Source organism: Rana temporaria, chromosome 3 (genome assembly GCF_905171775.1).
Source record: "Rana temporaria chromosome 3, aRanTem1.1, whole genome shotgun sequence".
NCBI classification, from domain to species: domain Eukaryota; kingdom Metazoa; phylum Chordata; class Amphibia; order Anura; family Ranidae; genus Rana; species Rana temporaria.
This window is the reverse complement of record NC_053491.1, coordinates 470,946,776-470,959,560: the sequence shown is the minus strand read 5'-3', so window position 1 is coordinate 470,959,560 and position 12,785 is coordinate 470,946,776. Positions and strand designations below refer to the sequence as shown.

Below are 12,785 nucleotides of genomic sequence, written 5' to 3'. Positions count from 1 at the left end.
ATTAGAAGATCAAGAGAACCGTAATAGAAGGCAAAACTTAAGAATACGATCAATTAAGGAGGAGAAGGGTGAAGACTTGAGAAAAATCCTCAATGATCTGTTTCTCCCCCTCCTGGATAACGGCACAGAAGGCCCCCTTAAATTGGAACGGGTCCACCGTGTGGGGAAGATTAGAGAGGGAGGAGGAAATTGGCACAGGGACATCATTGCTAGGTTCAGATATTTCGAACATAAAGAGGAGATCTGGTTAAAACTGAGAAGAAAACCTCCCTTATCCTATGCAGGCACGGAGATTCAGATCTTCACGGATTTGGCATGGGAAACTCTGGCCAGAAGAAGACTCCAAAAACCCTTATTAGAGCAGATGCGTCTGCATAACATAAATTACAAATGGGGCTTCCCGGCTTGTCTGATAGGCCAGAAAGAAGGGGTGTCAGCAAAATTAATATTTCCCGAGGACCTGGCAGGGTTCTGCCGCAAATTGGATATGCCTGCAGTGGACTTACCCGGATGGGTTGAATAGTTAGCGGATAATTGCCTGGCCCTCGGGGTGAAATCTGGAGGTGCTCCCGGGCGCTGGGGGGGGCTAGGGGGGGGAGGGGATGACTAGGGAAGGGAACGGGGAGGGCGGATCTGTTACCCCAACCATATAAGATCAAATCCCCTGGAAAGTCCTGGGGAAGATGGATGGGAGGGTCGCAGGGGTGCTCCACCTCATCCATAAGAACCGACGGGTAGGGGGTACCAAGGATCCCTACGGTTCAGAGGCGATGCATAGGCCTGGGCAAGGGGGGGGAGGGGGAAGGAGAGGAGGAATGTATTGGCCACGGAGGGAGGGGGGAGGAGGGTGCGGGGGGGGGGTAAGGGTGAAGGGAATAGGGATTTTGGCTCCCAAGGAATCTCAGGGACAGTTTAGCACGAAATGATCTAGTTATAAAATAATGACAGAAGTAAAATTTTTATCCTACAATGTTAAGGGATTAAATTCCGCCGTTAAAAGACTTAAGGTCCTTGCAGAGATCGAACAACTAAGAGCGGATGTAGTATTTGTTCAGGAATCTCATTTAACCATTGACGCGAATATCAAGCTTTTTTCCCCAGCATACCCCACCTGGTTCTACGGTGATTCTATCTCGAAACGTGCTAGGGGCGTGGCAATCGGGTTCACAAGGGGGTTTGGTTTCACTTTAGAGGCAAGGATGACAGACCCAGAAGGGAGATTTTTATTCCTAAGGGTAAGGATTGACAACATTGTCTATACCTTAGCAAATATATACGCCCCAAATGTTCACCAAACCCAATACCTAGGGAAAATTCTGGGAAAGTTGAATGATTTCGCAAAGGGATACACTATTCTGATGGGCGACTTTAATTTTGTTTTGGATCCGAAAGAAGACAGTACGTTCCGTGGGAGGGAGACAAGAAACGGGCTTCTACAAAGAATTAAACAGAAGATTCATGACCACCAACTAGTTGATGTTTGGCGGATTTTTCATCCAAAAGCTCACGATTTCACGTTTTACTCTACCCCCCACGGAACATACTCCAGAATCGACTACATCTTGGTGGACCATAGGTTGCTGGACTCTATAACAGAGACGGACATAGGAATTATGACGGTGTCAGATCATGCACCAATTTCTATGAAAATCAAACTCTTTACACAAAAGAGACAGAGGCCGGTGTGGTGTCTAGATGATAGTCTGATACGAGATGAAGGAGGGGCAAGTAGGGTAGAGGCGGAATTGAAACAATTTTTTCATATCAACGATACAGAAGGGATAAATAGTGCAACCCTTTGGGAGACACACAAAGCGTACATTAGAGGAATTCTAATTGCGGAGGCCACCAAAAAAAAAAAAGAGATGAAAAGTAATGCAAACACCCTGATTAAAGATATAGAGATTCTAGAACGTGAACACAAAGAGCAGGGATTAAAAGAAACATATCTAAATTTAATTATTAAGAGAGATGCCCTCAAGGAGATTATGGAACAGGAAGCGAGAAATAAACTTAACTGTATCTCCAAAGAGAGATACCTATGGGGCAACAAACCAAGCAGGCTCCTAGCCAAAATGGCTCAAAAAAAGAAAGCTAGAAACTACATCGAAAAAATCAAAAGGAAAGACGGGAAAATGGTTTATGCAACCAGAGAAATTGCGGATTCCTTCAAAAATTATTACGAGGAACTTTATACATTAAAAAACCAAAGGTGCCAGGCAGGGGAAAAAGAGGGGAAGATCCGGGACTTCCTAGACAGGGCAGGACTTCCCAGATTAGAGGAGATGGATAGCTTAAATATGGACCGCCCCATAACCGAAGAAGAAATAAAAGTAGCTATAAACACCACTGTTGGCGGAAAAAGTCCGGGACCGGATGGGTTTTCCTCCCTGTATTATAAGAGATATAGCAACATCTTGATACCGTGGATGTGCAAATATTTCAATGGGCTCGGGTCTGAATTCGAAATCAGTAGGGAAGCCACGGCGGCAGTGGTCGCAATAATTTTGAAGGAAGGGAAAGATAGCTCTCTCTGTTCGGCATACAGACCTATCTCTCTCCTAAATATAGATACCAAGCTTTTTGCTAAGATTCTTGCGGGGCGACTGAAAGGGGCTATGCACGTCTTGGTCCACCCCGATCAGGTAGGCTTTGTGCCCAACAGAGAGGGCAAAGATAACAGCCTAAGGGCAATCCTCTTGCAGCAGTCCATAAGGCAGAATGTGCCCCCAGGTCTATTTCTGTCGGTCGATGCTGAAAAAGCTTTTGACAGGGTAGACTGGGGGCTCATGATGGAGACTCTAAAGGTTATGGGATTAGGAAACAGGATGTCCCGTTGGATTAAAACACTTTATCACCATCCCACTGCAAAAATAAAAATCAATGGAACATTATCTGATTCCTTTGAGATGAAAAACGGGACAAGGCAGGGATGTCCCCTGTCCCCTCTTCTTTTCATTCTTTCGTTAGAGCCTCTGCTGTCTACAATTCGTAACGACCCCGACATCAATGGAGTTAGAGTAGAAGGAGAGGAACATAAATTATCGGCTTTTGCCGATGATATTTTGTTCTACCTGACCAATCCGGTTAACTCTATTCCTAAGCTCTCTGAAGTGTTGCAACAATACGGTGCCTTTTCTAACTTCAAAATTAATGCAACTAAATCTGAGATTCTGAATATCAACTTAAACAAAAAGGAGGTGGGACGTGTCAAGGAGATCTGTGCGTTTCCCTGGACCAAGGAACTTAAGTACCTAGGTATTAAATTGGCCAACACAGCCCAGAAGATGTATAAAATAAACTACGTTCCCTTATTAAATGAGATTAAGAGCGAATTAAAAAGAACGGTAAATAAACCCATATCATGGATAGGACGTATTAATATGCTGAAGATGGTTGTTGTCCCAAAAATTCTTTATAAATTTTTATTAGTTCCCATAGCCCTCCCTCAGCAATATTTGAGAATTCTCAATGCTCTGTTACTAAACTATGTCTGGAAAAATAAGAAGCACAGAATATCCCTCTCCATCTTAAAACAGGGAAAGCCACTCGGCGGTCTGGCAGTTCCGGATATTAAAAGCTATTATAAGGCAGCGGTCTTATCACGGGCCATAGAATGGGCACGGGATAGGAGGGACAAAAGGTGGGTCCAAATTGAGAAAGCATCAACAAGTAAATATTTGAATAATATTATTTGGATCCCTGCACAACACAGAGCACTAGATCACAAAACACAAGATTTAACACGGGACACTTTAAGAATGTGGGATAGGACCCTGACACAATTAGAGGGAAAATTTAATTCCCCATTAATGAACTTAAAAGAAAACTCTTATTTTGCACCAGGCGAAAATAAAATTGGAGGGAATTGGATTAAAGTAGACACTGTTCACTTAGGGGATATCATTAAAGACGGAGAAATAATGACCTATGAAGATTTGAGAGTCAAAACGGAATTCTGGAATCTAGATAGGTGGCATTATTCACAGTTGCACCACTTTGTGCGGCACCTCCCCCGCCCATTACGGACGGAGGCGGAGCTAACTCCACTTGAAAAAATTTGCAAAACTAAGAATTCAAAGGGCACCATCACTAAACTATATGAGTTATTGGTAAAGATAGGTTCACGGAGCGAAACACCCTTTATAGGTAAATGGGAAAGAGAATTAGGAATCACAAGAGGGACAAATTGTTTTAAGAGAATTATGCACCTTACCCATGCATCCGCTATCGATATACGAACTGCTGAAACAAATTACAAGTGTATCTCAGGGTGGTATATCACCCCGGAAAAAGCAAATAAATACAAAGCGGATCAGACCGCAGAGTGTGGGCGGGGCTGTACAGAAAGAGGCACGATGGCCCACCTTTGGTGGTTATGCCCAAAAATACAAACCTACTGGGACATAATCTTGAGTCAAATCAAGGTTATTACGGGCGAAGAGTTAAAGAGAGACCCTTGGGTCGTGCTCTTTCATTGCAGCCAAGAGGGAAAAAAAAAATATAAGCAGTCTTTACTTCCTCATCTTCTAAATGCCGCTAAGAAACTTATACCCAAAATGTGGCAGGAGACGGAAAGTCCACACGTCTGGAACTGGATAGACGAAGTGGAGGAAACGTATAGGCTGGAAGAGTTAAAGGTCAGTCATCTAGAGATGATCGGGGAACATAGGGAGAAATGGGAAAAATGGAGAGACTATAAAAAAACTTGGAGTTACGCAGAGAGAGTAAGGTTAAGCTACTAACAAGCCATACGCAATAGCATGACAACAATAGCTTCTTCTTATATGGTCATTTCCTCGAGGAAATCACATACTATTTATGATTGATAAATGCTAGAGAGTGCTCTAGTATCCTGAGGGATAAGTTTGAGATTCCTGGGAGCCAAGGGGTGGGGGGGGGTGTAAATAATTTAGTGCCATAATAGCAAGCAAATGTAATAAGCTATTTTTCTCTTTCTTCATTTGCGAGTTGGCCTGAATGATTTAAAAAAAAAAAAAAAAAACACAAGGAACATAGAATATATACCACATATGATGCAACCCACTAACTGAGACGTAAGAAGCATCAAATCATGAGCTGGTCTCTAGGATTGGACAAAAGCTGAGGTGGTAAAAATAAAAAAAAAAAAAAAAAAAAAGAAAAAAAAAAAAAAAAAATGTAGAACCTGCTCTATTTTTTCTCGCCGTTTTTCATGTCGATGTTTTTCACGTCTTGAAAAAAAGTCGCGTGCATGCTTTAATGAGGGGGAAAGCAAGTTATGAGATGGGGAAATTAGCATAAGCAGCCCTTAGGGTGGCGCCATTCAAATGGAACTTCCCCTTTATAGTGCCGTTGTACGTCAGCACGCTTTGCTCAAGCATTTTTTATCTCGATCGTGTGTAGGCAAGGCAGGTTTGAGAAGAATCACGTCGAGAAAAACTTTGTTTTTTTCCATGACATGAATAACGGTCGTGTGTACACGGCATTAGAATTGTGGTTGATCCATTTTTAGATGGCCCTTCCATTGAGTAGCAGAGCCACTGTCTTTTTTCACCAACTGCTATAACAGCATTTTATTGTATAGTTTCTTGGTAATATGCGAACAAAAAATGTTACAATGCAATTAGCTGCAGTCGTTAGTTGCAGAAAACGTTAAAGCGGATGTGCCACGGGAAAAATATATTAAAAGCCAGCAGCTACAAATACTGCAGCTGCTGACTTTTAATATAAGGACACTTACCTGTCCTGGAGTCCAGCGGTGATCGCAGCAGATGACGAGCCGATCGCTCGTCACCCTGCTGCTCCCCCCTCCATCCTCGGTGAGGGAACCAGGAAGTGAAGCGCTCCGGCTTCACTGCCCGGTTCCCTACGGCGCATGCGCGAGTCGCGCTGCGCCCGCCGATTGGCTCCCGCTGTGTGCTGGGAGCCGAGTGTTCCCAGCATACAACGGGGGGACGGACAGGAAGGAAGGAAAAAACCCGTCCTTTGCCCGTATCGTAGGGCCGGAAGTGGGTGCAGATACCTGTCTGTAGACAGGTATCTGCACCCCCCTCTCCCCTGAAAGGTGTCAAATGTGACACCGGAGGGGGGGAGGGTTCCGATCAGCGGGACTCCACTTTAGAGTGGAGATCCGCTTTAATGTAACTTTTGTTTGATCTGGAGAATGGCAAGCCCTGGATTGCAAAACAGCAAGTCAACAGGAGACAGCGCAGGGTGAGTATTGCAGGGAGTATTTTTTTTATTTATTTTTTTTTAAATGTGAAACACATACAATTAAAAACATGGGGACTGGAGTTGGGTTATAACTAAACATTACTATATCATGGCTAAAACCACTCAATGGTTTACAAACAGTATTACGGAACAAGGTGAAAATAGAAAAAAAAAAGTTACATTGAGAAGAATGGTTTCTCTTCTTTGCTTAGGACATTGCGAATTCCTCCCATTGAGTGGTAATAATAGGAGTCACATGGGAGAGCCTTTGGCCGCTGACACACCCACTTTTCTCCATTGTGCTGATCATAATATTCACAGACATCCTGCCCAGGCAGATCAAAATTGCATTCAACCACTTCCTGGGTCCCATTTTTCTCAAAGTAGCCATTAAAGAACAGCTGTAAGCCAAAAAGAAAACACATTAGGGGGAGATTTACTAAAACTGGGGCACACAGAATCTGGCGGAGATGTGCATGGTAGCCAATCAGCTTCTAACTTCAACTTGTTCAATTAAGCTTTGGCAATAAAACCTGGAAGCTGATTGCTTACTATGCACAGCTGCACTAGATTCCGTGTGCACCCATTTCAGTAAATCTCATGCAGACTAATAAAATATTCATGAGGATTTCCGGTAGAAATGGAAAAAAATAATTTTTTTAACCACTGTCAGATACCTTCAGCTTGTCTCTTAGGGTTGTCGTTTGACCGCGGCATTGCTTTCGCCGTTGTGCTTGGGTTAGTGGGGGAAGGGGGGCGGGTGTGGATGCACTCATGTTCCCCTCTCACTTGTCCCTTCTTTGTTTTTCCCCCTGCCTCTACCCCCCTCCCTAGAAATGTCTTTGTCTCTCCCCCATTTTTCCTGCTTCTACTTGCCCCTCTTTTTCTCTATTTTGGCTAACCCTCCGTTTTTTTCTCTCTCTCTCTCCTTTCTTTCTCTCTTTCTCTCTTTCTTTCTATCCTTCTCTCTCTCTAATGAGGGTGCCTTTCTTTGGTTTTAGGTTTCATGCTATGTTACGATACGTAGACTCTGATCAAGATCGATCTAATACTCCTCCCTCCCCCCCTCTGGGAGCTCAGGGGGGGGGAGGGGAGAATAGAAAGTGTGATCCTCCGCCCTGTTATGCTACTGTAGAACCATATATTTTGGTTGTGGTATTTTACTTTATGTCTAAAATATCATGCTGTATCCTGTTTTTGGTCCCTTTCATGTTTTTCTATTTGTATACCATCTTGTGTCTATATCTTAAACAAGTAAAAAAGGCGCAAAGCACAGGTACCTCAAGTAGTGGTACCCAATAGTCCAAGGGCAAAGGTAAGAAGGTGTGTATATACAGACCCTTCTCGGCAGCAGCCCAGTGGGAGTGGTGCCCCGCTGTGCATGCCGGTGAGGGGTACTTAAGGGGCAGATGATTCTAAAGGGGATCCCAAGCTGTCCATCCAAGTGAGGGAAGTGCTTAACGTAGGAAACCGGGGGGAGGACCTGCCCTGGAGATCAAGCAAAGCAAGCTAATGTCTCTGGTTAGGCCGGGTGACTTTGTTTTACAGGGATCCAGTACTCTACTTGTCTTATAGTCCACCGGATTGGCTTAAAGGCTCTTTGACTGTAAGGCGGGAAGTTCGGGACTTAAATCATGTAGCAGAGGATTCCTGACTATCCATTCTCGTTCTCAGACGGTCTGTGGCAGAGACTGTTCTCATACTGTCCGTGCATAATTCCGGCTGCTAGGCCATGTGAGAGGGGTCTATCCAGGTGAGCAATACCCACTCAAGAGGGAGTGGTGAATATTGGAACTTTACACATTTTTGTGCATTCTGTACCGAGTACCTGAACCTTCTCCTTCTCTCTATACTCTTCACATGTTTTATGCAGCATAAATAAAACCTACCAGTTGAAGGTTTTACATCTTGTGTGGACATTGCAATTTCTACAGACTTTCTTCCGCTGACAACGAACTTAGAGGTAACGTGCAAAACCCAAATCTAAACCAGCAGCTCCTACGGGGGAAGTGCTACACTGGTATAGTTACATAGTTCAAAAAAGACACAAGTCCATCAAGTTCAACCAAAAAAAAAATACAATCTTATATACACAAACCTACACCCACAGTTGATCTAGAGCAGGGGTCGGCAACCCGCGGCTCCGGAGCCGCATGCGGCTCTTTTAAACCTTTGCCGCGGCTCCGGGACACCTTTTGCGGCCAGCGGAGGACTTTACACAGCGATCCCGGAGTTAACAGTTCGGGCGCACTGTGACAAATGTCCCGCCCTCCTCCTGCTAGAAGACTAGCTTGTGTGATAGAGCCAGTGTGCTGTCTGTCACACAAGCTGGTCTAGAGGAGGAGGGCGGGACATTTATCAGCGCGCCAGTGTGGGGGAGCATCGTGACACAGCACAGAACAGTAAGGCTGTGAGGGGCTTACAATGAGGGGGCTGCCTTGCGATGGTGACGGGAGCTATTTATTTTTTAATGATAATGATGGGGGGGGGGGGAGGCTGCCTTGCGATGGTGACGGGAGCTAATTTTTTTTGATGATGATGATGATGGTGGGAGGGGGGGGGGGCGGGCTTGCGATGGTGACGGGAGCTAATTTTTTTTAATGATGATGATGGTGGGAGGGGGGGGGGGGCTGGCTTGCGATGGTGAGGGGAGCTGATGATTTTTTAATGATGAATCATTAAGAAATAATCAGCTCCCCTCACCATCGCAAGCCAGCCCCCCCCCCCTCCCACCATCATCATCATTAAAAAGTCATCAGCTCCCGTCACCATCGCAAGCCAGCCCCCCCCCCTCCCACCATCATCATTGATGATGATGGTGGGGGGGGGGCGGGGGCTGGCCTGCGATGGTGAGGGGAGCTGATGATTTTTTTATGATGATGATGGTGGGGGCTGGCATGATTTTTTAATGATGATGGTGGGGGCTGGCATGATTTTTTTATGATGATGGTGGGGGCTGGCATGATTTTTTTATGATGATGATGATGGTGGGGGCTGGCATGATTTTTTTTATGATGATGATGGTGGGGGCTGGCATGATTTTTTTATGATGGTGGGGGCTGGCATGATTTTTTAATGATGATGATGGTGGGGGCTGGCATGATTTTTTAATGATGATGGTGGGGGCTGGCATGATTTTTTGATGATGATGGTGGGGGCTGGCATGATTTTTTGATGATGATGATGGTGTCGGCTGGCTTGCGATGGTGAGGCGGCTGATGATTTTGTAATGATGATGGTGGGGGGGGGGGGCTGATGATGATGATGGGGGATGATGATTTTGTAATGATGATGGTGGGGGGGGGGGCTGATGATGATGATGGTGAGGGGGGGGGGGGCTGAGGGTGATGGTGATGTAATTAATGATGGTGGGGCTGATGATTTTGTAATGATGATGGTGGAGGGCTGATGATGGTGAGGGGGGGGGGCTGATGATTTTGTAATGATGATGGTGAGGGGGGCTGATGATTTTGTAATGATGATGATGATTGCATTTGCTGGGCATGTGGAGGTGGAATTTTATCCGATATTGGGCATGTGGAGGTGGAATCTTATCCGATATTGGGCATGTGGAGGTGGAATCTTATCCGATATTGGGCATGTGGAGGTGGAATCTTATCCGATATTGGGCATGTGGAGGTGGAATCTTATCCGATATTGGGCATGTGGAGGTGGAATCTTATCCGATATTGGGCATGTGGAGGTGGAATCTTATCCGATATTGGGCATGTGGAGGTGGAATCTTATCCGATATTGGGCATGTGGAGGTGGAATCTTATCCGATATTGGGCATGTGGAGGTGGAATCTTATCCGATATTGGGCATGTGGAGGTGGAATCTTGACAATATCAGATAAGATTCCACCTCCACATGCCCAGCAAATGCAATACTGTACAATATCAATTAGCAGTGTTATATTTGTTTTAAATGTCGCAATGGTTTTGCGGCTCCCAGTTTTTTTTTTCATTCGGAAACGGGTCCAAGTGGCTCTTTATGTCTTAAAGGTTGCAGACCCCTGATCTAGAGGAAGGCAAAAACCCCATCAGATCATGCTCCAATTTGCTACAGCAGGGGAAAAAATTCCTTCCTGATCCCCCGAGAGGCAATTGGATTTTCCCCGGATAAACTTTACCTACAAATCTTAGTACTCAGTTATATTATGTACATTTAGGAAAGAATCCAGGCATTTTTTAAAGCAATCAACTGATCTGGCCAGAACCACATCTGCAGGGAGTCCCACATTTTCACACCTCTTACTGTGAAGAAACCTTTCTGATTTGGAGATTAAAGCCCTGTACACACGATCGGTTTATCTGATGAAAACGGACCGATGGACCATTTTCATCGGACAAACCGATTGTGTGTGGGCCCCATGGGTTTGTTTTCCATTGGTGAAAAAAAATAGAACATATTTTAAAATTTTCCTATGGATAAAAAAACAATAGAAAAAAACGATTGTCTGTGTGGTAGTCCATCGGTCAAAAATCCATGCATGCTCAGAATCAAGTTGACGCATGCTCGGAAGCATTGAACTTCATTTTTTCAGCTCATCGTAGTGTTGTACGTCAGAGTGTTTTGGCACGGTTGGATTTTTGACTGATGGTGTGTAGGCAAGACTGATGAAAGTCAGCTTCATCTGATATTCGACGGAAAAATCGATCGGATTAGATTCCATCAGATATCCGATCGTGTGTACAGGGCTTTAATCTTTTTTCCTCTAAACTTAAAGAGTGCCCCTAGTCCTCTGGTATGTCGCTCAGTACGTTTGTGATACATGAGGAATTGTACATTTATATGCACATTGAATTAGGCAAGGCCTGTGGTGAATATACCACAGAGCAGATATAGCAGATAAACAGCTTAAAGCAGAATTCCACCCAGAAATGGAACTTCCACGGATTGGATTCCTCCCTCCCTCAGGTGGCACATTTGACACCTTTCAGGGGGAGGTGGGAGCAGATACTTGTCAAATTCAGGTATCTTCTCCCACTTCCGGTAAAAGATCAGTGCACTCTGTGCGGGCGAACTACGCAATGTCTGGCCCCTCCCCCGCTGCCTTCTGGGAGACACACAGGTCCCAGAAGACAGCAGGGACCATTCAGAAAGAGGCTTCACTTCCTGTTTCCCTTAGTAAGGATGCAAGCGCCTGCACCCGGGCTCTCTGGACAGGTAAGTGCCCTTTGTTAAAAGTCAGCAGCTACAGTATTTGTATTGTATTTTTTCTGAGTCGGAACTCCGGTTTAATAAACAAAAATGGGAGTATCTGCTTTAGCACATTTTTTCCAGCATCAAAATGTATTTGGATGAAAACGCTCTGCTCATCACTGTAAGCAGAGGTAAATGCTACTCTTTCTTGGAGAACCTTTTTATTATTATCCTTACCAACCATGCATTGCATTACCTTGTCTGGTCGAGTATCCCTCTTTTGATGTAAAATTGCGATAGCTTCACTGGAATGCATGAGTCTAACAGAGATCATAGTTTCTCCAGACCACTGAAGAATAAACCTTGCTGTATAGGAACCATTATTATGGTCTGTAACAGTGCCACTCACTCCGGCTTTTAGACTCAAAGAGTGAAGCTTCACATGAAATAAATCCCCTCCATAGTTCTTTGTCCGACCCTTGTGGTCCTTAGCAATAATTAGAACCTCCAGTGATTCACCAATCACATAAGTAGCCCGAGGATTGATTATAAAATATTGAGAAGTCTTTGAGTGGGTGGAAAATTCCAGGGATACATTGGCTGGAGCCAGGGGCCATTCAATCATCTTCAGCAGATTGTTAAGTTCTTGACTTTGAGGGCCGATTACTGGAAATGTTGGTGTAGATGTGGCTTCCAATGTAACTGGATGACTACCCACAATATTGAAATGGTCTCTCCATAACATATTGGAAATAATCTGGTAATAAACATTGGTTAAATAATATTAATAACAATTGGTGCTAGTTATTCATAAAGTATAAGTACCATTTTGCCTGACAGGTTACTTAATATGCAAAAGGAAACCTTGATATGCAAAAAGAACCAGCTTCCTGCTGTCAATGGTTGCTAAGGATGCCAGCGGGTGTAGACACTTACCTAGCTAGAATCCCCAGTCATATAAAAAAATGTTGCCAGTGACTTTAATGGTCATTATAGACACTGGTTGTGCAGGCACCATTGAGTCCTTCACTAATAGTGATGTCACCAACCCCACTGACTTAAATTGATGGGAATCCCAGTCATGCAGCAACATCATCTATGAGGGAGACCCCGCCCCATTGTGTATAATGGCTGTCATCCACCAAAATTTCCATTCAGTGGATGATATGTGAACGAGCAGGACATGTCTAATGAGCTAAAGGTTTTTATTTTTATTTTGGTGTTGACATGGATCTGCATTGCTGGGCAACATGCAGTGCCGATCCTGACCTCCCTGGGGCCCTAAGTGCTGCCGACAGTGACATGTCACATTAAAGATTAAAGTTGATAAGCGGAGGGAGGGGGTGTCCTGCGACATCTTACATTAAAGTGAGAAGCAGGGGGTGCTGACTTCTTACCTCTTCTCCCAAGCAGCCAGCGAGTTGAGAAGCGGGGTCGAAAATTAC

General features: G+C 44.5%; 1 protein-coding gene across 1 annotated transcript in view; it reads right to left on the bottom strand.

Moving 5' to 3' along the window:
* LOC120933628 (NXPE family member 3-like) overlaps positions 1-12,270 on the bottom strand; it is a 28,128-nt gene extending 15,858 nt beyond the window's left edge. The window contains exons 1-2 of the mRNA XM_040346938.1: positions 11,597-12,270; positions 6,376-6,596 (exon numbers count right to left, since the gene is read on the bottom strand). Coding sequence (XP_040202872.1) covers positions 6,376-6,596; positions 11,597-12,085 — 710 coding nt within the window. The 5' untranslated portion in view covers positions 12,086-12,270. The remainder of the gene's footprint in view (positions 1-6,375; positions 6,597-11,596) is intronic.
* Between the last annotated feature and the right edge of the window lie 515 nt (positions 12,271-12,785).